Genomic DNA, 27,722 nt, shown 5'->3' on the forward strand with positions numbered 1-27,722 from the left:
ATTATGTCTGGATTGAGGGCCCATAGAACCTGCAGCATCTGGTGGCAGATGGCAAGTACTGGTCTTTGCCTCACAAAAACAGAGAGACAGCACAGTGTCTGGACAGATAAAATATCCAGTAGCTGTAGAATTGAAAAGGGTATCTATTGTTGGAAACATAGCAAAGGATGTTTGGTAAAAAAGCAGGCATTTCACTGACAGTAAGCTTTGCATTGCCTTTGATGCTGTGAACAATTATTTGTATTTAAAATCCTGAAACTGAGCCTCCAGGTGATTGGTAGTATAAATGGAGAGGAAACATGCAGAGAATCAACCAGCTGTTTCCTGAATTTCGAAGTTGTTACGAAAAATCCTCGGAATATTTCTCACATGGTTTTTGTTCAGGACATTATTGGTAAATTGCTGATTTCCACAAAGGTGTCAATGGATTGAGAAATAGTTGGTGCCTCATTGCTAAAATTCAAAATGCTCTGGGCAATACCAGGGATCACTGTAATGTCCTATGGGGATCTAAGTTGAGCCCAAACCCAAATTGTGTCTTAGAAGAAACAATGAGCAGTGATGCCTACAGATGGGTGCAGAATTGGTACTGGACACAGTCTTAGGCCTTGAAAAATAAAGTCATCACCACTTTCACTGGGTAGAGCACTGGTGGCTTAGGGTCTTAGGTTGCCCTTTCAAGCCCAAACCTATTTTTAAAAAGTTGGGTATTTGGCTTGATGATGCATTATCATTTGAGCCACAGGTCCAGACATGGTTGAGAACCTGTTGTGGTACTCTTAGAAGCCTTAAATCAGTTATAGGTTTCTTCCATCCACAGGTTCAGCGAATGACTGTACAGTCTTTAATCACCTCACACCTTGACTATTGCCATAATCTGTACTTGGGTGCCACCAGATATTTTCAAAATGGGCTGTAGATTGTTCATAATGCAGCAGTGAGATTATTTTTTTCATATGGCTATTCTGCTCTGTTTCTGAGTTGATTTGGTAATCTTCATTGGCTCCTGATAGAAAAATATATTCAGTTTAAGGCTTTGTGCATAGCTCATTGGATTTTAAATAAGCAAGGGGCACCCTAGCTTGGCATCTCTGATCCAGCCCACTTTACCCTCCAGGGCCCTCCGATCAGCTGCCTTGAATTTGGCATTGATACTTCATGCCAGTAGGGTCAGTCTGGGAGGTCGCTCTTTTCAAGCAATGGTTCTGGTTTTATGGCACAACTTGCCTTTACATTTATTTATATAATACTCAGAACCAAGCTGCTGAAGACCTCACTGTTCACTGCATAGGTCCTTTCTGTGTTGGCTTTGTGATGTATCACCTTGGGCAGTAGGTGAGAGTCACTGTAACGTAACATGACTACCGCTGATGGGGGTGATCCAAGGTGGCCCAATAGATTGGCCATTAATATTCTTAATCCCAATGACAATTTACCAGTGTAATGTCAAGAGGTCTACAGAGCTAGCATTAGCAAAGGGGCAGAAAATAACTCAGGTGTTTCAGTTGAAAGGCACAGATGAACATGAAGGGTCAAATCATAACCTACTTTTTTAACTACATATCTGTTGGGTACTTATAGAAGTTACTGGTGACAACAGTAATGCTCCTGAGAAACTTTCAGATGTGTTTTCAATGCACTTCCACAGGACTCTTCCCTGTGTACAGTGGTACCTCTAATCACTTTTATTTATAACAAATCATGAGAAAATGGCAAAGTTAGATACCATATTCAAGAAAATCGAACTTTCAGATTACTTTCATCATCTGAAAAGCACAACAAACTTGGGAGACATGGCATTCTGGACAGGGAATACAATACCACAGTAAAAGTCGCAGACAAAGCACCTCCTCCTCCATTGCCAAGCAACACTATCGATTACATCTATCCAACATAAAAGATAACCCTCCCTTTTTAAGTAGGGTTTCTTACTTGATGTTTTCTCCAAAGAATAGCATGATGCTGCTTGCATTTACTGTCTAAAGGCATCTGATCAAGATGTGGAGCTAAATGCCAGTGTCAGTTGTTTTGCACAAGGTAATCGCTTGGATGACACCCCTCTGACTACCTGTATTTCCATTAACTCCCATTCTGAGGTTATCTATGTCTAAAGGTCCCTTAACTATGAATAGCTTAGGGAGCTTTACTTCCAGGTGGTGGCCGTGGTCTCTAGGTCTTCTTCTCTTATTAGTAATGTCACAGTAAGGGTGTTTATTATGGATCATAATGATAGTCCTTCTCAGATTCCCTGCTCTGCTCGGACATGACGATTCTGTGTTTGAAATTGGTTTCCCCAAAATGTTTGAGTCTGCTCTTTGGTTACATATTGACCCAAGATTGACGTCAGCCTACCAATAATGTGACTCTGTCCTGCTCTTATGAGGTCACTGTAAACCATGAACTGGAAAGAATGAGTTCACTTTTCTCAAGTCACTGCACTAGTCCCCAATAACATTCTACTTTCTGCAAATGATTCTGGGATCAGAAATGATTCAGTTGGAGGAACAGTTGAAAACTGAAGCTTGATTTAGAGTAGAGATGGTCCTAGTTATGGCTAAAATAATTCTCCACTGTGCTTAGAAATGTAGGGACATGTGTGATATGTTATGGTTCATATGAATTGACAGTATGTGGACTGTGTGAATGTGCATCAGCGAAAGGTGTAGCGCAATTCACAACTAGTTATAATGATTTTAAAGGGTCGACCTTAAATAAGTTGTGTGTTTAGTGTGGTGTGTAGAAGGGGTATACACAGAATTGTATTCTTTGATGCATTTTCATCTGTTGCAATTTAGTTGTGAAAGGCAAGTTTGTTCCCTTCACTTATGTTAATTTAAAACTTGATGAGTCTCATTGAACTAGTGTTGACCACACTGAGCTTAATTGACATAGACTGTAGACACAGTCATTCATCCAAACATCCCATATTTTCGCTATGAGCAGGCTCAGATTGGCAAGGCGGGCAGTTGGCCATGGGCTGATGAACTTGTGACCAAGGGCAGTTTGTGGGCCGTGTCCAATCAGCCAGGGCCAGGCCCATCTCCACTGCAAGTGCACAACGTGATAGGTTGTTGTTACAGCCTTTGCATACATATACTGAGCCTTTATCCGACTTTGAAACTGGAAAACTAGGTCCGGGCATCAGCTCAACATCCTGTGATTCTGGGCAAATCAGTTAATCTCCCCACCTAAAACAAAAATAAATTTGATCTTGTGCAATGTAACTGGTGCTTGCGTATATTGCTCTATTGCCTTTGGGCTGAGTTTAGCCTATGTTAAAACTTCCAAAAGATAGGAAAGATTCAGGATTTTTTTGAGGGGGGGTGCTTAGGCCTAATTATAATCCCCATCTATGAGTATTTACTGGAAAGCGCTTCTACTAATGATCTTAATGTTACCACAGTTCAGTTTTCGTGCCTGACATCAGGTGGCTTGTGATCTGTGAGACTAGTATTGGTAACTACCAGTTCAATTCATTGTTGGGAAGGAGCACTAGTATTAGAACAAAAATCTCCAGTTCCTGGAGCGGCATGAACTGTGGCAGCATTTGGAAACACGAGTGGATTCTCCAGATGTTCCTATTCATAAACTGGGATAAAATAATTTAATTGAATGCATATCAGCAGTAAAATATAAAACGACATTTAGGTGACTGACTGTTCAGTGAATCCACTGCTAACTTTAGAATGCAAAAGGTTCCTCTACCTGAATTTCCAATCAGAATTCTGCGTTACACACTTAAAAATGAGCCTCGGCAACCAATCATAGCTTGGAGATAGGTGGCCTAAGCTGAAATCTACACATATTTTGTGTTTTTTGCCCATTAATCATAGAGCTCACTGCTGTGTGAAGCGTGTAACACTACCCTCATGGCCTCATCCAGAAGCAAATAAATTGATTCATTGTCTCAATAAAAAGATTGTTAATTCTGCAAGAGATGATAATGGTGATAGCTGGTGGTTATATGTGCTCTATACATTATCTTCTGCGGTTATAGGAACTGCCTTTCTGTTTTTTACTTAAATAGCTATTTAACCTAATAGCCGTTTATGTTATGTAATTTGTATATGTGCAGAGGTGTTGTGCCGTGAACGGTATCACCCAACCCCTAGTTAGTGATCTAGTGTTTACATTTTATTCATAATTTGTGACACTTATGACAGCTGCGTGTGCAGAGGGTGCATGCAGCAGTGTTATAGGGTAAATCTGGTTACCAGGAGGTTTTTGCAACGTTCTTCAATTGCTTCGCAATATGAGGGTCAGGCATGTGATATCTAAGGACTGATACTAGAGCTCAGTGCCCGTCTGCAGGGGTGGGCCTTTATCTATTTCCCAAATATAAAATAAAATTATGTGGGTTTTTTTTCGGATGGAGTCCAAATCATGTTTGCGGTTGGGAGCATAATTACAAAGTTTAGATACAGTTCCTGCCAACAACCCATGCTAATCACCGTAGTCTGCACGTTCAATCCAAACGTGAGGGTGCTTGTCCTAGTCAGCATAGTTTACTTAGCAAGATTAGGTGTTTTGGTGTAAATGATTGTGTGGCGCACATGACATTTTCTAATCTAGATGCTGTTGGTCAGGCAGCATGTATGCTCAATAACCGATTTTATGCGACACAACACCCTTCACTGGCTCCTAACCCGGCGCCTGGATTTGTATTCGCGGCAGGACAGGTTGGTTAGTTCTCTTGTGCAGAGAGTCGGGACGCGCACGGTATTTGGCTAGAAAACGGGGATCTCGGTGTTCGGTTTATGGCGGGTGGGAAAAAGTGACTTTACTTGTCTCAGTAGTTTCGGTTGCGAAAATATTGGCGAGTAAACTCAACACAGAAGTAACAGGGCGTCACATAAGACATTGCACTGAAGCACAGGCATAGTCAAGTTCAAGGGGTTGCTGCTTTTATTTTTAGTTGTGGTTTGTTCTCTTAGGCCCAAGTGGTTGCATCGACATTCACCACTAGCTACTAAATGTGGGCCAGCCGTGGGAAATTCGAGCCAGGCTCGAGTCTGAAACCTGACTCTCTGAAACCTCGAGCCCATATCGAGCCGAGCTTCCATGTGGATTTCGCGTGGACTCTGCTTCCCGGTTGTAGAAACACCTATTGGTTTGATTGTTTGACTATAATGTTGCTCGGTGATAACATGCGCAATGTATTGTCTGTAACTGTCTTGTCTCTAAGTTCACCGATGGTTCATGTTTAAAAACTCTAAATGTACTTATCAGTTCAGTCCTATAATGTGACCTTTTAATGTCAACCCATCCACGTGATATAAATACGCTTTTTGAATTTTGAAGGGATTTTATCACGATGTCACTGTCACTGTTATATGATTTACATAGTAAACGTTTTCGGGCTTGGTTGTGTGGGCGTCCTGTTCTAAAATTCCTGTTGTGGGTGGCACCAAGACCAGTTCGCCCCCCTATCCAGTGGTGGATTTATTACAGTAGCATCAATGCCACAGTTTCCCATCGCTGTCCAGCAGTGCTTATTAATAGCACTGGGCTTTCCCTTGTGCGTGTGGCGTCTCGCTCACATAAAGCGCATGGCGCGTCACAGCGCACAGGGCCTCTTTTATGCACCTGCGGCGAGTAAACAGGATTTATTGAACCCTATATAGCTGTGAGATGCTTCCTTATTTTCAAACAGTACCGCTATGAAACAGTGAACAACGCTTGTGTATTTCTGTTTCCAGTTGTTCTGTCTCAAATTAAAGCTCTAGCTCATAGAAATAACAGGTCAACGAATTCACTTTAGGCACTGGATGGGCATAAAACAGGCTCGCGGCATTGTGCTTTGGCCTCAGTTTTACAGACCTGCGGTGGAGTCGGACAAGGCCAGTCTCCATCTTTCAGGGGTAGCTGTTGATTCGGCTGTGAATCTTAATACGCACCCTTGGCTCAGCCTGACTCCTCCAGTGACTTATAGGCACGGGCTGCCTCTCACCGCACGCCAGCAATGTTGTGCCAGTGCATCCCCTAGTATCTAACGCTCATATGACTTACAAACGAGGCAGTACGGCGATGGGAGGCTGCATGAACTCTCGCTGGTTAGTTTGAAGAGTTTTCAAAATTGAAAAAACCAGTGGCTATTATCGGCAGTAAATGTTGTGCACTACTCGCCGCTTGAATGTAAATTAACGTATCTCTTATCATACACCGCACTAGATGCTGAGTTCTCCCAGTAGTTAACACCAACCATGGCCCACTTCTGGACCACGGGCGCGAACTGCAGCCCCTCCCCCACCACCCAACCACAGTACCCGGGCATGACAGCTCCGGAAAAAAGGCCGCAGGGGCCCCCTCCATGTACTTTGCAAGGGCGGGGGTTACGTTTCGCCACTGTCCTGGATACTTGGGAAACGATATTGTCAGGGTGCAGTCAGACGCCTCTGCACTGGGCCTGTTCCCATACTGGCAGGAAGAGCAGCCGTCCACCACCCTGTCACCTTCCCTCGAAGTCCGCTGCCACAGGTCCGGCTTAGATGAGGGATAATCCATGTTGGCCCCTTGTCGTCAAGCCTAGGTGTGCGCTACCTCGCTCTGGTCACCTTTGCCCCTGCTGAGAAGAGACGAGTTGCCTCTTTGTTATTTTAGTTTTGAAGTCGCACGCTTTCTGTCCTAAATTGCTACACCACATTCCTTCTCTCATCCACCATTTTGCTACACGGGCTGCGAGTCTGCAAAGCGGTAGTGGGAGTAGAGCGAGGATGCACGGGGTTCAGTTGAAAACTCAGCGTCCCTGCTCCCTCCTAGGTTTATTTTCACCAGTGACCCTCAGCAAAAGCAGCTAGTTTCTTGACATGAGCAAATACAATGCATAGCGCTATCCACAGTACCTAGCTCATGTTGTAATTAATGGATATCGCAAGGAAACACACTTTATTAGTGGATGCGCTCAACAATCTGACTGTCCAAAATGGAAGGTGGTTAAAGCAGCAGTGTCTTGTACTGTGGACTCAGAAATCATAAAATCTACTGCTGGAGTCATGATGAACACTAGCATGCCAGTCGCCTTGGCTCTCATTAAAATATTTTCTTTGGAAATGTGATTTCAGTGTAGGAGTTGGTCACGCCACGAAGTCCTGAAAAGCCTGGAAACTTTAATCTTCTGTGTAATGAGAGATGGGTCTCTGTCTATTATTTTTGTTTCTCAGTATAGGGGACTTCAGCCAATGAAAGTGAAAGTAGAAACACCTCTTTTGGGGACAGTTAAACAGCAACACTGCTCTGAATGAGAAATGCTGCAGTTTCCGATTAGAACACTGAGCGCCGCTGTTCATCCACCACAGAAAACATACAAAGAGGTGTTTTAATCTCCTGGCAAACACAGCATCCCCGACAGAAGGGAAAATGGCTGTGCGACTCATGCACCGCAGATTCGCCTTGGATGAAGTCTACCACTGTGCGTTCTTTTCCGACCTTAATTTGCTGAAGGTAATTCGAGGGACTGTTATGGCACAAACACTGAGGCACTGTTGCTTCGGGGCTCACAGATGCTGTTATTCTGGGGCTCAGACACCGAGGCGCTGCTACTCCGGGGCTCAGACACCGAGGCGCTGCTACTCCGGGGCTCAGACATCGGGGCGATGTTACTCCGGGGCTCAGACACCTAGGCGCTGTTACTCCGGGGCTCAGACACCGAGGCGATGTTACTCCGGGGCTCCTCTGCTGCTTCTTGTTACTCTGCTGACAGTCTGTGGAGCCGCTTCTGGGAAGCTGCGTTATTCCATTCCCGAGGAAATGAGGAAAGGATCGTTTGTTGGGAATGTGGCTCTGGATCTGGGCATGACAGTAAAGGAATTTGTAGAAGAAGAAGCTCGCATCGATTACAGAGGTAGGAAGCAGTATTTTGCCCTTAATGTAAACAATGGACGTTTATATGTCAATGAAAGAATTGACAGAGAAAATGTCTGCGGGAGCCTAGCCCAGTGTGTATTAAATGTAGAGATTATTTCAAAGAACATTATGAAGGTGTATGCAGTCGAAGTGGAGATTAAAGATATTAATGACAATTCCCCCACATTTACTGATGAGCATGTTGTATTGCAGATCGCTGAAATTATTGCACCTGGGATGCGTTTTATGCTGCCCGAGGCACACGATGCAGACATTGGTATTTATTCTCTTCAGAGCTATCAGCTCAGTGACAATGCATATTTTATTCTGGGTGTAAATAATAGGAGCGATGGCAGAAAGTACGCAGAACTCGTTCTCGAGAAATCACTGGACCGAGAGGAACAGGAAGTTCACAGCTTGATCCTCACAGCCACAGACGGAGGAGACCCGGCCAGATCAGGCTCGGTGCGGGTAGAGATTAACGTGCAGGATTTTAACGACAATGCGCCAGTTTTTAATGAGTCTGTTTATAGGATCCGTGTGTCCGAGAACACAGACAAGGGTACGGTTGTGGGCAGCGTCAGAGCCGTTGATATTGACAAGGGATCAAACTCAGAAGTAATATATTCCTTTAACCAAATGAAGGATAATATTGTTCAAAAATTCAAACTGAATTCCCATACTGGAGAAATATCTTTGATCGAAAATCTGGATTTTGAAGAGTCCGAGTTCTATGAATTTGAAATCAGAGGAAGCGATGGGATTCTGTCATCACGATGCAAAGTTTTGATAGAGGTCATTAACGTGAATGACAACAGTCCAGAGATTTTGATGTCATCTGTGATCAACCAAGTACCAGAAAACAGCCCGATTGGTACAGTCATTGCTCTTCTGCAAATATACGATAGGGATTCGGGCGAACATGGAAAGGTCACTTGCTTTCTGCAGTCTCACTTTCCCTTTAAGTTGCATAAATCCGTTGGAAGTTACTACAGTTTGGTAACTGATGGTATTTTGGACAGGGAAGAGGCTCCATATTACAATATAACAGTCACAGCCACAGACAGTGGAACTCCCCCATTATCAAAAAACAAAACCATAAACTTGCTGATTATGGATGAAAATGATAATGCACCGGTATTTGAGTATATGTCATACAGCGCCTACATAAAGGAAAACCTAGGACAAGGCACTTCCATTTTTGCAGCGAAAGCAACAGACTTGGATTGGGGGAGGAATGCCAAAATCACTTACTCTATCCTCGAAGGCCACATTGGAAATGCTCCGCTCTCTTCTTACATATCCATCAATTCTGAATCTGGTGTCATTTATGCACTTCACTCCTTCGACTTTGAAGAGTTCAGAACATTTCAGGTCCAACTAAAAGCTAAAGATGGCGGTTCTCCAGCTCTGATCAGTAATGTCACTGTGACGTTCTATATACTGGATGAGAATGATAATACTCCTGAAATATTATACCCATCACCCCCCACAGATGGCTCCTCTGGGGTGGAGGTGGCTCCTCGCTCCTCTGAACCGGGTTATCTGATCAGTAAAGTAGTAGCTGTTGATTCTGATTCCGGACGAAATGCCTGGCTCTCCTACCACCTGCTGAGGTCCACAGACCAGGGTCTGTTTACCGTAGGTTTCCACAGTGGAGAAATTAGGACAGCCCGTCCCATTATGGAAAAAGATGCAATAAAACAATTCCTGGTGTTGTCAGTGAAGGACAACGGGCAGACCCCTCTCTCTTCTACAGTTACAATCACCGTAGTGTTGGCAGACAGTATCCCAGAAATGATTCAAGATATAAGTAACCCTTCCGCTCCCACAGACATAGAGTCAAACCTTACACTGTACCTGGTGATTGCAGTTGCTGTTGTTTCTTTCTTGTTCCTTTTCCTGATCATTCTTCTTTTGGGCATCAGGCTTCACAATTGGAGGACATCCCAGCTCTGCGAGTCATCTGGGGTTAACTTCAATTCACTTCCTGCCTGTCAGTTTGTTGGCATTGATGGAGTCAGAGCTTTTCTTCAAACCTATTCTCATGATTCCTATTTAACTGCAGACTCCAATAAAAGTCAACTCAAGTTCCCACTTTCAAACGATTCAAATAAACTTTCAGAAAATAATAAATTCCAGGCACAAGAACCGCTTCTAGTTGATGATTTCTTAAGTATAGGAAAAGAGGACCAGCCTTTCATTCAAGTAAGTTTACTTATTTTGCATTATGTTCTATTGCTCTATTCAAATGAATAATGCACTGAATCATCTGTGGTGTTCTTTTTGGGGAGCAGACAACATAGCCCAATATTCATTAGGTTACACAGTTTGTTAACGGAAATATGACCAACTAGAAATGAAAATATTAAATATATATGCAATCTTCATGCATTTATCATTAGTTTGCCAAATTAAGTTATTTTGCAGCTCTGTCACATCACGCTTCTTCAGCTATTACAATGCAGTTTGATAGTTCCCCTATTACCATTGCTCGAATGGTTGCTTGTTTCATTAATGTTGCTGTTTTTCCCTTCCTTTTAGACTAAGATATTACCTCAATGATTCGCTTTTCTGCATTTCTAGTCTGGTTGCATTCTTTTGGAAGTCTTTTATACACCTTTCCACTGAAACATTGCAAACATGGTTCCTTGCATCCTTTATTTCCTTAATAGTTTCTAATTAGCAAGTGAGAACTAGCAAAACCAAAGATCATTATTCCTATGTTGCGTGTGTTAATGCGAAACAGGAATATTTTACTTTCATTAATGTGCCCATTTGTATTACATTTATTTTGTTTGTATGTATTTAGTTTAAATGATGGTTTAATGTTTTTTTGAGGTGGATCAGCGATATTTATGTATTGTGTCTGAAACTGAGCAGGGCACTACTTGTTGCCTCTGTTGTCAAACACGCAATGGAGGGGGTAATATCATGCAATCTCATTACAATCACCCTTTTCAGTTTACAATGTCCAGTGAAGCATGGATTCACATTTAAAGGTTTTATAGTAGAGATGGTGCCCCAGTGAAAGCTTGAGCCAGGCTCAACTTTGAAGCCTAGCTCTGCCTCTGCTCAAGGTCCTATTGGAATCTGGAGCCCAGAACTAGCCGAGCTTGCATGCATCTTCTGCCTTCCGCCCTCTCTCTACCCAGTATGTGGCGTTATGGCCAGAGCTGCCAACTTTGAAACTAGGGAACCAATTCTGGGGCTTAGCGTTGGCTCAGCATCCTATGATTCTGGACAAGTTACTTAATATCCTTGTGTAATGTTACCGGTGCTCATAAAAGTGCTACAATACCTTTGAGTTGAGTGTGTGCTACGTACAAACTGCAGAAAATGACCAAAGAGGTAAAATTAAAGCCTTAATGTAAGAAAACACAAATAGATATCCATTTACTGGCTGATTTGTACAAAATACAACCTAGGTAAGTCACAGTTCGCTGCTTAAATTGTGATATTAGGCAAATATTTTATTTCACCAAAACACTTTATTCATCATTATTACACATAGAGGCACTTTCAAGTATGTGAGTTCAGAATACCAATTGTACAAAAACCAATTGTGTTTGATTTAATAGACTACAACATTGCTGTATAATACTGTCAGTCATGTACAGCGTATACATGACAAATGCCTTGCCTCTTAGTTCACTAATGGTTCATGTACTTCTCAGTGAAGTGCTGTAATGTTACGTGCTAATGCCAAAGCTTTAACGGCTTAAAGAAATACAATTTTTTGAGTTTTGAAGAGACTTTATCGCATTTTATTTCATGTTTGTTGTATGATTTACATAGCAAACATTTTCAGGACTCTGCTCAGGTATGGGCTCGCTATGTGCTGAGCCATACTTGTAGCCCGGCAGTCCCTGCAACTTTGTTGGCTCGATCACCTCTAGTTTATGGTTGTGCTTTTACCGGAGTATTGAAAATCTCAGCTTTTCTGATGGTAAGTATATACACTAGCATTCCTGACCTCTAGAATGGGAGCACACCCAGGACCAGCAGCATCCAGAGGCATACATCAAGTTCCAGAATCTATGCTATATTTTTCTTCTCTCTGAGGTGTGTCTCAATAGATACAATATTGAAGAATTGAAAAGGGGATCTGTTGTTGGAAATAGAGCAAAGGACTTTTGGTTAAACTGTAGACGTTTGTCTGACAGGACATTTTGCATTGCCTCTGCCACTGAGAATGATTCTTTTTTTTTGTTTAAACTGGGACCAGTTAGGGCAGTGGTCGGATAAACAGAGAGGAAACATGCAGTGAATCAACCAGCTGTTACCTCAGCTTCAGGGTTGTTGTGGAAAATCTATTTAATTTAGATCTATTTGATGCTTCCTTGCTAGGAACTCGCAATGTTGGGGTCATCATAATACCCTGCATGGCTGCAAGCGGAGTCCAAACCTACATTTTGTCTTATGAGAAAAAGTGAGCAGTGATGGCTGCAAAGGTGCTGAACTGGTGCTGGGAATAGCCTTAGACCTTGAAAAAGAAAATCATCACTACTTGACTCTCACTCCCTCTGCTGGGGGTTATCCAAGGAGGTCTGATACTCCGAACATTACTATTATTATTCTCAATACTAATGACAGTTTCCCAGTGTTTATTCAAGAGGTTTACAGAGCCATCATTAGCGAAGGACCAGCAAATAACTCAGTGTTGCTTCACTCGAAAGGCAAAGCTAAAAGCTATGGGTCAAAATAACCTACTTTTTCAGCCACACATCTGTCAATTAGCACAATAAATTATCTTTTAAGAATTAAGAAGACCCTAGAATTTGAGAAGATGACTTCATACATAATGGTATTGGAAATGAAGATTGAGGAGAGTATGTTGCTTAATCTCGGGTACCTATGGAAGTTGAGGGTGAGGAGAGTAATGCTCCCGAGGTAACTTTCATATCTGTCTTCAGACCACTCCCAGAGACCTCCTCCCCATGTACAGTGGAAGTGTTATTCAGGTTTAATGATAAAGGTTCATGAGAAAATGACGAAGTTGTGTGTCATCAAGAAAACGTACCTTTTATATTTCTTTCATTACCTGCAAAGCACTGCAACATTGTGACACAAACACACTGAACAGGGAAGCTCTCAGATTATCCAATATCACACTCATGTCACAGACAGAGGAACTTCTCCTTTAGAGTCATCTATCCAACATAAAATATAACCTTCCCATTTTTGTAAATCTTCCTCCCAGATGTTTGCTCCAGAGAAAAGTACTACTAGTGCCTTCATTCACGGTCTAAAGGGACCTGGTCTAGATGTGGAGCTAAACACCAGTGTCACTTGTTTTGCACATGGTAATCACTTGGTGGCACCCCTCGTACTTCCTGTGTCACCATCAAATCCCATTCTGTGGTGATCTACGTCGAAAGGCCCCATGACTGTGAACAGCTCAGGCGGTTTCACTTCCAGGTCAAGGCCTAGGACCTTTGGGTCTCCTCCTCTCAGCAGTAATGTCTCATTGAGGTTGTTTATTGATGATCAGAATGATAATGCTTCTCAGATCCTCTACCCTGTTTGGACCTGATGCTTCTCTGTTGTTCCAGATGGTTCCCCCAAAATATTTGAGTCTGCTGTTTGTTCTCACGTTGGTCCAAGATTCACATCAACCTTCCAATAATGGGACTCTGACCTGCTCTTATGAGGTCGCTGTTGCCCCGGGTTCTGGGAGGAATGAGTTTGCTTTTCTCAAGTCGGGACACTGGGCACCCATGAACATTCTGCTTTCTGCGGATGTTTCTGGGTCTAAAATGATTCGGCAGGAGGAGAAATTGTGAATTGAATCATGACCCTTGGAGGCATTGGTCCTAGTTACAGTTCGAGTAATTCACCACGTTGCTGTGCATTAACGTGTTTTTATACTTAATGGTTCGTACAAAATCACTTAGTGTCCTTTATCGATGGACGTTCTTATGTAATTATTCAGGACTCGTTATAATGATTTGAAAGTTCAACCATAAATAAGTTGTTTTTATGTGTCTGTTGCGGGTGAGGTGCACAGAATTGCATTCCTGGATGTGTTCACCTCTGTTCCATCTAGTTATGAAAGGCAATTTCGGTCCTTTCACTTATCACCTTAAATTGAAACTTGAGCCCATACCATTAAACCAGGACTGACCGAGTCTAATTGGTATGTTCTGTAAATAAATTTAAAAAAAGGAATTGAAATGTCCCAACATTCTAGTAGGTTGTCCATGTATGTTTAGTTGAAAGCGCTTCTATTAACGTTCTTAATGTTACCACAGTTCAGTTTTCGTGTCTGACATCATGTGGTTTGTGTTCTCTGCGACTGGTATCGGTTACTACCAGTTAAGATCATTGTTGGGGAAAAAACGCTAATATAACAGTAATCAGCATTTGCAAACATGAGGCCGGATTCTTAGAGCGTCCCTTTCTATAAATTGGAATAAAGTAATTTAATTGATTGCATATAAGCAGTAAAATGTTAAACGAACTTTAGACTGTTCCTAGGTGAATCCTAACTCCACTGCTCGCTTTCAGCATGCACAAGGGTCTACATGAATTTCCAGTCAGTATTTTGCGTTAGGCTCTCAAAAACTGCAAAAAGCACAGTGACCTCGGCAAACAATGACACCTCGGAGCTCAGTGGCCTAAGCTGACATCTAAAGCACATAATTTGTGTTTCCGACCATCAGACATAGAGCTCGCGCTGTGTAAAGTGTTTAACACCAGCCACGTGGTGCCACCCAGCAGGAAAAAGCACTGTTGGTCTGGCTCAGTGTAATATGTCAGTCCTACAAGCGATAATATGATGATACTCAGTGCTTCCATGTGTATGTTGTAATTTGCCGGGTACAGTGAGAAGAACTGTCTATGTTTTATATAAATATCTATTCAAAGTGATGGTCATGTTTTTTGTTAGTATGTGTGCTGAGCAGTTGCCCCATGGTTGGTGTCACCAATCCCTGGTTAGTTCAGAAAGAAAAAAAGTGTGTGGGGGGTACATAAGAATTGTGTGCAGTGGGTGCAAGCAGCGGTGCAGAGGGGAAATGTGGGTTAGAAGAGTTGTTTGTAACGTTCTTCAGTTGCTGCACAGTGTGTGGGTCAGGAGTGTGATACTTAAGACTGATATTAGACCTCAGTGTGTATCTGCAGAGGGGGAACTTTACCCATCTCCTGAATATGAAATAAAAGTTTGTTTTTTCTCTTAATGAAGTCCAGATCATGTTGGGATAGAGAGTATTTGCCGAGTTTGGACAATGTCACAGTCAGCCTGGTCTGCACGCTCATTCCCTACATTCCGTTGGTGGTTCTAGTCGTGGATTTCACTTGTGTTTAGATACTGTTAGTCAGTCTGTGTTCACGCTCAATAACCGATCTAGTGTGAAACAACACCCTTAACTGCCTTCTTACCAGGCGCCTGACGTTTCTCTCCGCGGCAGGGTGTGCGAGAGACCGGATGCGACCCGTACTTAAGATCCGAAGGCCTCCAAAACAGCCCACACTCCCCCCGCCAGGAATACACAGAGCAACAAGTTTTTTATCGTTGGAAGAGGTTATTTTATTTTTAAAGACATATTTCAAAACATCTCATAACTCAACAAGCCAAAATATTAATAGCAAGTATAGCAAAGGTTAATCATTTAAGAAAACATTTTTATTTACATGTTAACGAGAATTTCTTGTGACCATAAATCAATCTGTCCTTTCCTGTCCTGAACCACCATTGGACCACACAGGTGACCCATGTCTCACCTGTATCCGTAGGAGGGGCGGTTACCCTGACTACACCGTACCTTGTCCTCATGTTTCGGGTTCCGCCCCCCTTCCAAACACCAATCAGCCCTGGGGTGTAATGGGGGGAGCCAAGAGCTGGAGCCCCATGTTCCCCCCCAGCGATCTGATGTCTCTTACCCCCTGATCTGGTGTATACATCCGCTGGTTGGCTCAGAACTTCAGGATCCCATCCCAGATGTTCTCCCAGGGGCCCCACCTTGGGGACCCCCTCCTATTGTTACTAGTCACATTTATATCTCAATTTCCAAAACCTTACTTCCCAAAACTGCTAACATAAAGGAGAGGGTGGGTGGAACAATCGCGGGCTGCTCCACAGGTCCTGCAGCCGCACACAGGTAAAGAAGGGCTAGCCTTCTTTGGGGGGGCTCTTAAATAGCCCCCCACTGGTTTGTGGCGGCCGGATCCGGCCCAACAACGAACGTCGGCCCCACGACATGCCCGCTGCTGAACTTCAACCCCCAACGCCTCGCGCGAGGACGGAAACCCAGCCGACACCATGCACCCAGGGCGAGATCGTAGGAAAAGAAGGGGAGTGCCCCAGGGCCTTGTAGGCCCGACCCCTAATGGGCCGCGCCCCCCCACTTCGGTGCGGGCGCTTTTCCCTAACCGGAGGAAAACGGGTAACTCTGTGTCTGGCCTGTGGAGGATTGGAAAACGTGACTTTACTTATCTCAGTAATTTCAGCGCTGTAAACATTGACGAGTGATCTCAGTATAGAAGAGGGTGTCAAATAACGCTTTGCATTAAAACACAAGCTGTTTCAATGCGCTGGCAGCTGTCCCTGTTTTAAGATGCGGTGTATCTTAGGGCTGCGCCATTACCCCGACTTTCACCGCTAGTACTATTCTGGAGGTGCATTAAATACAGATATTATGAGACCAATTGCAAAGCTCTCGGGAGCGCACTGCAAAGTGTTCATCGTGTGCACGTTCTCGTTATTAAAGTGTTCTCCAATTAACGTGGAAATAATAGGAAGCTAGAAAAAGAGTATTTTGTCTTCGGGATCAGTTATGATTTTGACATCCTAGCAGGCTCCCACATGAGAATGTATGTTAACCCTTTAACGTGCAGTTCAACGAGTAATAGGCTTGGCGCTGCTAACACGTCTTTCGGTCTGACCTTTAAACTCTAATGGATGCCTTTATCTCCTTGTATCCGATCCTTTGGTTGAAAGTGGAGGTCTAGCGCCAGCTTTAACTCCCTGTTCCTCCCACGGTAAAGCATGCCGGGACATCACATATTTATAAGGGAGCATCCGTCGTCTGCTCTGCCCGTCTGCTGCTGTGGGCGTCCTGTCCTAACATGCAGGTTGTGGGTGGCACCAAGACCAGCTCACACCCCCGATCAGTGGTGGACTTATTAGAGTGACATCAGTGCCACGGTGTCTCCTCACTGTCGAGTAGCGCTTAATAACTATACTGGACTCGCTCCTGTGCCTCGCACACCTCGCTCACATAAAGCGCAGGGCTCGGATCATGGTGGACTTTGCCGGATCAGGGACTGTTCTATGCACCCGCAGTGAGTAAAGTGGATTGATTTACCCCGATATTTGTGTGAGGTGGTTCCTTGATGTCAGATATGAAACAGTGAACATCGCTTGTTTCCTTCTGCTCCGAATTCTTCTGTCACAAAATAAAGCACTAACTCAGAGCAATATCAGGTCAAAGGAATTCACTTTACTGAACTGAATGGACATTACAGGCGCGCGGCATTGTGCTTTGGCCTCAGTTTTATAGACCGGTGGTGGAGGCGGACAAGGCCAGTCTCCATCTTTCAGGGGTAGCTGTTGACTCAGCTGTGAACCTTAATACGCACCCTTGGCTCAGCCTGACTCCTCCAGTGAATTATAGGCACGGGCTGCCTCTCGCCGCACGTCAGCAATGATGCACCAGTGGATCACCTACTCCCTTATTCTAAATGAATTACATATGATAAACAAAGTGGCAGCTACTCTGATTGGAGGCTGCTTGAGCTGTCCTGATTAGTTTGAGGAATTTACAAGTGTGAGCAAGCCAGTGGCTACTATCGGCAGTAAAGTTACCTAACTCGTAATGTTCTGCACTACTCACCGCTGGAAGAAAAAACATGTATCTCATCTTCTCTGACACCTCGTAAGTTGCCCAATTCCCCCGGATTGTTCGGCAACCAAATCCCACTCGGGACACTCGGGGAAGGATGCAGTCAGAGCGCAGTCAGCCGGCACTCACCTTCCCTCGAGGTCCGCTGCCACAGGTCGGGCTGGGATGAGGGATAGTCCATGTCGTCCCCTTGTCGCCAAGCCTTGGCGTGCGCTACCGCGCGCTGGTCACCTTTACCCTTGTAAGAACAGACGAGGTGTCTCTTTATTACCCGAGCTTTGAATTGAAACGTTGGTCTGGCTGAGGTTGTTGGACCGCACAGCTCCGTTCTGTCTCTCATTCGCTCCCTGGGCACAGGGCTGCGAATCTGCACAGCGGGTCCTTGGTACCTATGGAATAATGGCGGCGAGTGCGTTAAACTGTCCTGTCCGCTGATGGCAAACCGGCAGGCTTGCAGTAGGCCGAGGGTCGGGGGGGTCACATGTAAGCACAGTGTCCCCGGTCACACTGAGGTTGCTTTCTTTACATAGGCAATTGCAAACCCCTAGCACCACCCGCAGTACCCAACTCACGAAGTAAATCCTGGCGGTCGCAAGGAACACACTTCATTAGCGAAAGCGCAGTGCGTCTTGTGCAACACTCTGTCCATATTATGAAGGGGTATAAAGTGGTATCGATAGCAGCAATGCAGTGTGCGCTCTGAAATCGTAACATCTACTGCGAGATACAACACTTGCATGACCTCTATACCATGGGCGCTTGTTAAAATAGTTTCCTTACACGGCTACACATGCGATTTCAATGTAAAAGTTGATTATCTAGTTTAAATGGATTAAATACATTATTTATTCTATGAAAGTCATACATAGTCTGGTGACTTAAGCCTCCTATGTAATGAAGGGTGGGTCTTTGATTCCTATTTTTACTTCTCGAGTGTGGGGGGCTTCAGCCAATGAAAGTGAAAGTAGAAACACATCTGTAGCAGCATTTCTGTGTTTGAGAACTGCTGCAGTTACTGATTAGGACACTGAGCGCCGCTGTTCACCCACCACAGAAGAAAACACGCAGAGATAATTCAAACCACGTGGTTACAACACAGCATTCCCGTATAGAAGGGAACATTGCCGAGAGTCTCGGTGCACTGCAGACTCTCCTTGGGTGAAGTCCACTTGCCGTTCTTTCCAGACTATGCATGGAATGGCCCAAACCCTGTGGCGCTGTTACTCCAGGGCTCAGACCTCAAGGCGCTGTTACTGCGGGGCTCAGAAACCGAGGCGCTGTTGCTCTGGTGCTCAGACATCGAGGCGCTGTTGCTCTGGTGCTCAGACATCGAGGCGCTGTTACTCCGGGGCTCAGACACCTAGGCGCTGTTTCTCCGGGGCTCAGACACCTAGGCGCTGTTACTCCGGGGCTCCTCTGCTGCTTCTTGTTACTCTGCTGACAGTCTGTGGAGCCGCTTCTGTACAGCTACGTTATTCCATTCCGGAGGAAATGAGGAAAGGATCTTTTATTGGGAATGTGGCTTTGGATTTAGCGATGGATACAAAGGAGTTATCAGAAGGCGGAGCCCGGATCGAAACCATAGGTAGGAAGCAGTATTTTGCTCTTAATTTAAGAAATGGACATTTAAATGTCAATGAAAGAATTGACAGAGAAAACTTGTGTAGAAAAGCAACCCGCTGTCTATTAAATGTAGAGATTATTCCGAAGAACATGATGAAAGTGTATGAGGTTGAAGTGGAGATTCTAGATATTAATGACAATTCCCCCGCATTTACTGATGACCAAATAATATTACAAGTCCTTGAAATAACTGCCCCCGGGACCCGGTTTGTGCTGCCCGAAGCACACGATGCAGATGTGGGAGTGTACTCTCTTCAGAGCTATCAACTCAGTGACAACAAACACTTCACGCTGGATATAAAAAGCAGTGCAGATGGCACGAAGTATGCAGAACTGGTCCTAGAGAAATCATTAGACCGAGAGGAACAGGACGTTCACAACTTGATTCTCACAGCCACCGATGGGGGCGATCCGGTCAGATCAGGCACCCTACAGATACATGTCAACGTGCAGGATTTCAATGACAATGCACCCGTTTTCAATCAGTCTGTCTATAAGATCAGTGTACCGGAAAATGTGCCCAAAGGAACTGTTGTGGGTTTCGTTACTGCTGTTGATATTGACCAGGGAACAAACGCAGAGATAACATATTCCTTTAGCAAAATGGAGGAAAACATTGTTCAGAAACTCAAACTGAACTCTAAAACTGGAGAAATATCTTTGATTGAAAATCTGGATTTTGAAGAGTCCGAATTTTATGAGTTTGAAGTCCGAGGGAGTGATGGCAGTCTCTCATCACGCTGCAAAGTTTTGCTAGAAGTCATTAACGTGAATGATAATAACCCAGAGATTTCGATGTCGTCTGTACTTAATCAGGTACCAGAAAACAGTCCACTTGGTACAGTCATTGCTGTTCTGGAGGTATACGATAGGGATTCGGGAGAGCATGGAAAGATTACTTGCTTTTTGCCACCCCATCTGCCTTTTCAGTTGAATAAATCAATTGGAAGATATTATAACTTGGTAACTAATGGTGCTTTGGATAGGGAACAAGTTTCACAGTATAACATAACAATTACAGCCACAGACAGTGGAACTCCGCCACTGTCTCAAACCAAAAGCATAAACCTTCAGATTACAGATGAAAATGATAATCCCCCTGTATTTCATCAATTGTCATATAGCGCCTCTGTAATGGAAAATATACCTGAAGGCACTTCCATATTTAGAGCCAAGGCAACAGATATGGATTGGGATAAGAATGCCAAAATCAGTTACTCCATTATTGATGGACACATTGAAGGTACTCTATTTTCTTCCTACATATCTATTAATTCAGACTCCGGTGTCATATATGCTATTCATTCTTTTGACTTTGAGCACTTCAGAGAATTTCAAATCCAAGTGAAAGCTCAAGATGGTGGTTCTCCAACTCTTATGAGCAATGTTACTGTGACATTCTTTATACAGGATCAGAATGACAACACTCCTGAAATATTATATCCATCTACCCCCACAGATGGCTCCTCTGGAATGGAAATGGCTCCTCGCTACTGTGATCCAGGTTATCTGATCACTAAGGTGATCGCTGTTGATTCTGATTCTGGGCAGAATTCCTGGCTTTCCTACCAGTTACTGCGGTCCACAGACCATGGACTGTTTACTGTAGGCCCTCACAGTGGAGAAATTAGGACAGCTCGCTCCATTATGGAAAAAGACTCTGTAAAGCAAGTCCTGGTGGTGTTAGTGAAAGACAATGGGAAGACCCCTCTCTCGTCTTCAGTTACACTCACCATAGTGCTGGCAGACAGTCTGCCAGAAATGCTTCATGATATAAGTAACCCTTCAGCTCCCGCAGACATGGAGTCAAACCTCACCCTGTATCTGGTGATTGCTGTTGCTGTAGTTTCCTTCTTGTTCCTTTTCCTGATCATTCTTCTTTTGGCCATCAGGCTTCACCACTGGAGGAAATCCCAGCTCTGTGAGTCATCTGGGGTTAACTTCAATTCACTTCCTGCCTGTCAATTTGTTGGCATTGATGGAGTCAGAGCTTTTCTTCAGACCTATTCTCATGATTCCTATTTAACTGCAGACTCCAATAAAAGTCAACTCAAGTTCCCACTTTCAAACGATTTAAATAAACTTTCAGAAAATAATAAATTCCAGGCACAAGAACCGCTTCTAGTTGATGATTTCTTAAGTATAGGAAAAGAGGACCAGCCTTTCATTCAAGTAAGTTTACTTATTTTGCATTATGTTCTATTGCTCTATTCAAATGAATAATGCACTGAATCATCTGTGGTGTTCTTTTTGGGGAGCAGACAACATAGTCCAATATTCATTAAGTTTCAAAGTAACGGAAATATGACCAACTAGAAATGAAAATATTAAATACATAAGCAATCTTCATGCATTTAACATTAGTTTGCCAAATTAAGTTATTTTGCAGCGCCGTCACATCACGCTTCTTCGTCCATGCTTCGTCAGCTATTACAGTGCAGTTTGATAGTTTCCCCATTACCATTTCTTGAATGGTTGCTTGTTTCATTAATGTTGCTGGTTTTTTTCCCTTTCTTTTAGAATGAGATATTAACTCAATGATTCGCTTTTCTGCATTTCTAGTCTGGTTGCATTCTTTTGGAAGTCCTTTATGCCTTTATTCCTTGAAACATTGCAAATATGGTTCCTTGCATCCTTTATTTCCTTAATAGTTTCTAATTAGCTAGTGAGAACTAGCAAAAACAAAAATCATTATTCTATGTTGCGTGTGTTAATGCGAAACATTAATATTTTACTTTCATTAATGTGCCCATTTGTAGTACACTTATTTTGTTTATATGTATTTAGTTTAAATGATAGTTTAATGGTTTTTTGAGGTGGATCAGCGATATTTATGTATTGTGTCTGAAATTGGGCAGGGCACTACTTGTTGCCTCTGTTGTCAAACACGCGATGGAGGGGGTAATATCATGCAATCTCACTGCAAACACCCTTTTCAGTTTACGATGTCCAGTGAAGCACGGATTCACATTTAAAGGTTTTATAGTAGAGATGGGTGCCTCGCTGAAAGCTCAAGCCAGGCTCAAGTTTGAAGCTTAGCTCTGCCTCTGCTCAAGGTCCTATTGGAATCTGGAGCCCAGAACTAGCCGAGCTTGCATGTGTCTTCTGCCTGCCACCCTCTCTCTAACCAGTATGTGGCGTTATGGCCAGAGCTGCCAATTTTGGAACTAGGGAACCAAGTTCAAGGCTTAGAGTTGGCTCAGCATCCTATGATTCTGGACAAGTCACTTAATATCCCTGTGCCTAAAAACAATGAATGTGCCCTGGTGTAATGTAACTGGTGCTCATGAAAGTGCTACAATACCTTTGAGTTGAGTGTGTGCTATGTACAAACTGCATAAAATGAACTAAGAGGTAAAATTAAAGCCTTAACGTAAGGAAGGACAAATAGATATCCATTTACTGGCTGATTTGTACAAAATACAACCTAGGTAAGTCACGGTTCCCTGCTTAAATTGTGTGATTTTAGGGATATTTTATTTCACCAAAACACTTTATTCATCATTATTGCACATAATTGAAGCACTTTCAAGTATGTGAGTTCAGAATACCAGTTGTACAAAAACCTATTGTGTTTGATTTAATAGACTACAACATTGCCATATAATACTGTCGGTCATGTACAGCGTATACATGACAAATGCCTTGCCTCTTAGTTCACTAATGGTTCATGTTTAAAAACTATCAGTTTTAATAAGTACTTCTCAGTGAACTGCTGTAATGATACGTGTTAATGCCAAAGCTTCCATGGCTTAAAGAAACCAATTTTTTGAGTTTTGAAGAGACCTTATCACATTTTATTTCATGTTTGTTGTATGATTTACATAGCAAACATTTTCAGGACCCTGCTCAGGTATGGGCTCGCTATGTGCTGAGCCAGACTTGTAGCTCAGCAGTCCCTGCATCTTTGTTGGCTCGACCACCTCTAGTTTATGGTTGTGCTTTTACTGGAATATTGAAAATCTCAACTTTTCTGATGGTAAGTATGTACACGAGCATTCCTGATTACCGCTAGAATGGGAGCACACCCAGGACCTACAGCATCCAGAGGCATACATCAAGTACCAGAATCTATGCTATACTTTTCTTCTCTCCGAGGTGTGTCTCAATAGATACAATATTCAGTAGTTGAAGAATTGAAAAGGGGAACTGTTGTTGGAAATAGAGCAAAGGATTTTTGGTTAAACGGTACACATTTGTCTGACAGGACATTTTGCATTGCCTCTGCCGCTGAGAACGATTTTTTTTTAACCAAAACTGGGAGCTGTCATGTCAGTGGTCAGATAAACTGAGAATAAGCATGAAGTGAATCAACCAGCTGTTCCCTCAGCTTCAGGGTTGTTGTGGAAAATCTATTTAATTTAGAACTATTTGATGCTTCTTTGTTAGGAACTCGCAATGTTGGGGTCATCATAATACCCTGCATGGCTGTAAGCGGAGTCCAAACCTACATTTTGTCTTATGAGAAAAAGTGAGCAGCGATGGCTACAAAAGTGCTTAATTGGTGCTGGAAATAGCCTTATACCTTGAAAAAGAAAGTCATCACTACTTGACTCTCACTCCCTCTGATGGGGGTTATCCAAGGAGGTCTGATACTCCGAACATTACTATTATTATTCTCAATACTAATGACAGTTTCCCAGTGTTTATTCAAGAGATCTACAGAGCCATCATTAGTGAAGGACCAGCAAATAACTCAGTGGTGCTTCACTCGAAAGGCAAAGCTAAAGATTATGGGCAAAATAACCTACTTTTTCAGCCACACGTCTGTCAATCAGCACAATAAATTTGATTTTAGTAATGAAGAGGACCCTAGATTTTGAGAAGATAACTTTATACATAATGGTACTGGAAATGAAGATTGAGGAGGGCATGTTGCTTTATCTCGGGTACCTATAGAAGTTGAGGGTGAGGAGAGTAATGCTCCCGAGGTAACTTTCAGATCTGTCTTCAGTCCACTCCCAGAGAACTCCTCCCCATGTACAATGGTAGTGGTATTCAGGTTTAATGATAAAGGTTCATGAGAAAATGACGAAGTTGTGTGTCATCATCAAGAAAACGTACCTTTTATATTTTGTTCATCACTTGCAAAGCACTGCAACATTGTGACACAAACACACTGGACAGGGAAGCTCTCAGATTATACAATATCACACTCATGTCACAGACAGAGGAACTTCTCCTCTAGAGTCATCTATCCAACATAAAATATAACCTTCACATTTTTGTAAATCTTCCTCCCAGATGTTTGCTCCAGAGAAAAGTACTACTAGTGCCTTCATTCACGGTCTAAAGGGACCTGGTCTAGATGTGGAGCTAAACACCAGTGTCACTTGTTTTGCACATGGTAATCACTTGGTGGCACCCCTCGTACTTCCTGTGTCACCATCAAATCCCATTCTGTGGTGATCTACGTCGAAAGGCCCCATGACTGTGAACAGCTCAGGCGGTTTCACTTCCAGGTCAAGGGGCAGGACCTTTGGGTCTCCTCCTCTCAGCAGTAATGTCTCATTGAGGTTGTTTATTGATGATCAGAATGATAATGCTTCTCAGATCCTCTATCCTGTTTGGACCTGATGGTTCTCTGTTGTTCCAGATGGTTCCCCCAAAATATTTGAGTCTACTGTTCGTTCTCACGTTGGTCCAAGATTCACATCAACCTTCCAATAATGGGACTCTGACCTGCTCTTATGAGGTCGCTGTTGCCCCGGGTTCTGGGAGGAATGAGTTTGCTTTTCTCAAGTCGGGACACTGGGCACCCATGAACATTCTGCTTTCTGCGGATGTTTCTGGGTCTAAAATGATTCGGCAGGAGGAGAAATTGTGAATTGAATCATGACCCTTGGAGGCATTGGTCCTAGTTACAGTTCGAGTAATTCACCACGTTGCTGTGCATTAACGTGTTTTTATACTTAATGGTTCGTACAAAATCACTTAGTGTCCTTTATCGATGGACGTTCTTATGTAATTATTCAGGACTCGTTATAATGATTTGAAAGTTCAACCATAAATAAGTTGTTTTTATGTGTCTGTTGCGGGTGAGGTGCACAGAATTGCATTCCTGGATGTGTTCACCTCTGTTCCATCTAGTTATGAAAGGCAATTTCGGTCCTTTCACTTATCACCTTAAATTGAAACTTGAGCCCATACCATTAAACCAGGACTGACCGAGTCTAATTGGTATGTTCTGTAAATAAATTTTAAAAAAGAATTTAAATATCCCAACATTCTAGTAGGTTGTCCATGTATGTTTACCTGAAAGCGCTTCTATTAACGTTCTTAATGTTACCACAGTTCAGTTTTCGTGTCTGGCATCATGTGGTTTGTGTTCTCTGCGACTGGTATCGGTTACTACCAGTTATGATCATTGTTGGGGAAAAAAACACTAATATAACAGAAATCAGCATTTGTAAACATGAGGCCGGATTCTTAGAGCGTCCCCATCTATAAATTGGAATAAAGTAATTTAATTGATTGCATATAAGCAGTAAAATGTTAAACGAACTTTAGACTGTTCCTAGGTGAATCCTAACTCCACTGCTAGCTTTCAGCATGCACAAGGGTCTACATGAATTTCCAATCAGTATTTTGCGTTAGGCTCTCAAAAACTGCAAAAAGCACAGTGGCCTCGGCAAACAATGACATCTCGGAGCTCAGAGGCCTAAGCTGACATCTAAAGCACATAATTTGTGTTTCCGACCATCAGTCATAGAGCACACGCTGTGTGAAGTGTTACACACCAGCCACAGGGTGTCACCCAGCAGGAAAAACCCTATTTTCTCTGGCTAAGTGTAATATGTCAGTCCTACAAGCGATAATATGATGATACTCAGTGCTTCCATGTGTGTGTTGTAATTTGCCGGGTACAGTGAGAAGAACTGTCCATGTTTTATACAAATATCTATTCAAAGTGATGGTCATGTTTTTTGTTAGTATATGTGCTGAGCAGTTGCCCCATGGTTGGTGTCACCAATCCCTGGTTAGTTCAGAAAAAAAGTGTGTGGGGGGTACATAAGAATTGTGTGCAGGGCTGCAAGCAGCGGTGCAGGGGGGAAATGTGGGTCAGAAGAGTTGTTTGTAACGTTCTTCAGTTGCTGCACAGTGTGTGGGCCAGGAGTGTGATACTTAAGACTGATAATAGACCTCGGTGTGTATCTGCAGAGGGGGAACTTTACTCATCTCCTGAATATGAAAAAAAAGTATGTTTTTCTTTGGATGGAGTCCGGATCATGTTGGGATAGAGAGTATTTGCCGAGTTTGGACAGTGTCACAGTCAGCCTGGTCTGCACGCTCATTCCCTACATTCCGTTGGTTGTTCTAGTCGTGGATTTCACTTGTGTTTAGATACTGTTAGTTAGTCAGTGTTCACGCTCAATAACCGATCTAGTGTGAAACAATAACCTTAGCTGCCTTCTTACGTGTCTCTCCGCGGCAGGGTGTGCGAGAGACCGGATGCGCCCCGTACTTAACTGGAGGAAAACGGGTAACTCTGTGTCTGGTTTGTGGAGGATTGGAATACGTGACTTTACTTATCTCAGGAATTTCAGCGCCGTAAACATTGACGAGTGATCTCAGTATAGAAGAGGGTGTCAAATAACGCTTTGCATAGAAACACAAGCTGTTTCAATGCGCTGGCAGCTGTCCCTGTTTTAAGATGCGGTGTATCTTAGGGCCGCGCCATTACCCCGACTTTCACCGCTAGTACTATTCTGGAGGTGCATTAAATACAGATATTATGAGACCAATCACAAAGCTCTCGGGAGCGCACTGCAAAGTGCTCCTCGTGTGCACGTTCACGTTATTAAAGTGTTCTCCAATTAACGTGGAAATAATAGGAAGCTAGAAAAATAGTATTTTGTCTTTGGGATCAGTTACGATTTTGACATCCTAGCAGGCTTCCACATGAGAATGTATGTTAACCCTTTAACGTGCAGTTCAACGAGTAATAGGCTTGGCGCTGCTAACACGTCTTCCAGTCTGACCTTTAACCTCTAATGGGCCTTTATCTCCTCGTATCTGATCCTTTGGTTGAAAGTGGAGGCCTAGCGCCAGCTTTAACTCTTTGTCCCTCCCACGCCAATGCATGCCGGGACATCACATATTTATAAGGGAGCATCCGTCGTCTGCTCTGCCCGTCTGCTGCTGTGGGCGTCCTGTCCTAACATGCAGGATGTGGGTGGCACCAAGACCAGCTCACACCCCCAATCACTGGTGGACTTATTAGAGTGACATCAATGCCACGTGTCTCCTCACTGTCGAGTAGCGCTTAATAACTGTACTGGACTCGCTCCTGTGCCTCGCACACCTGCTCACATAAAGCGCAGGGCTCGTATCTTGGTGGACTTTGCCGGCTCAGTCAAGCACACCTGGTTCTATGCACCCGCAGTGAGTAAAGTGGATTGATTTACCCCG

General features: G+C 43.4%; 2 protein-coding genes and 1 pseudogene across 17 annotated transcripts in view; all 3 read left to right on the forward strand.

Annotated features, from left to right (window-relative positions):
• Positions 1-27,722, forward strand: part of LOC138245662 (protocadherin gamma-C3-like) — an 830,748-nt gene that overhangs the window by 426,357 nt on the left and 376,669 nt on the right. The window lies entirely within an intron of this gene.
• On the forward strand, positions 7,353-10,101 carry LOC138245819 (protocadherin gamma-A12 pseudogene; annotated as a pseudogene).
• On the forward strand, positions 18,835-21,533 carry LOC138245833 (protocadherin gamma-A6-like). Its single transcript, XM_069199788.1, has one exon. It carries the CDS (start codon positions 18,876-18,878, stop codon positions 21,531-21,533), a length of 2,658 nt encoding a protein of 885 aa, XP_069055889.1. The 5' UTR covers positions 18,835-18,875.

Source organism: Pleurodeles waltl, chromosome 7 (genome assembly GCF_031143425.1).
Source record: "Pleurodeles waltl isolate 20211129_DDA chromosome 7, aPleWal1.hap1.20221129, whole genome shotgun sequence".
Classification (NCBI taxonomy): Eukaryota; Metazoa; Chordata; class Amphibia; order Caudata; family Salamandridae; genus Pleurodeles; species Pleurodeles waltl.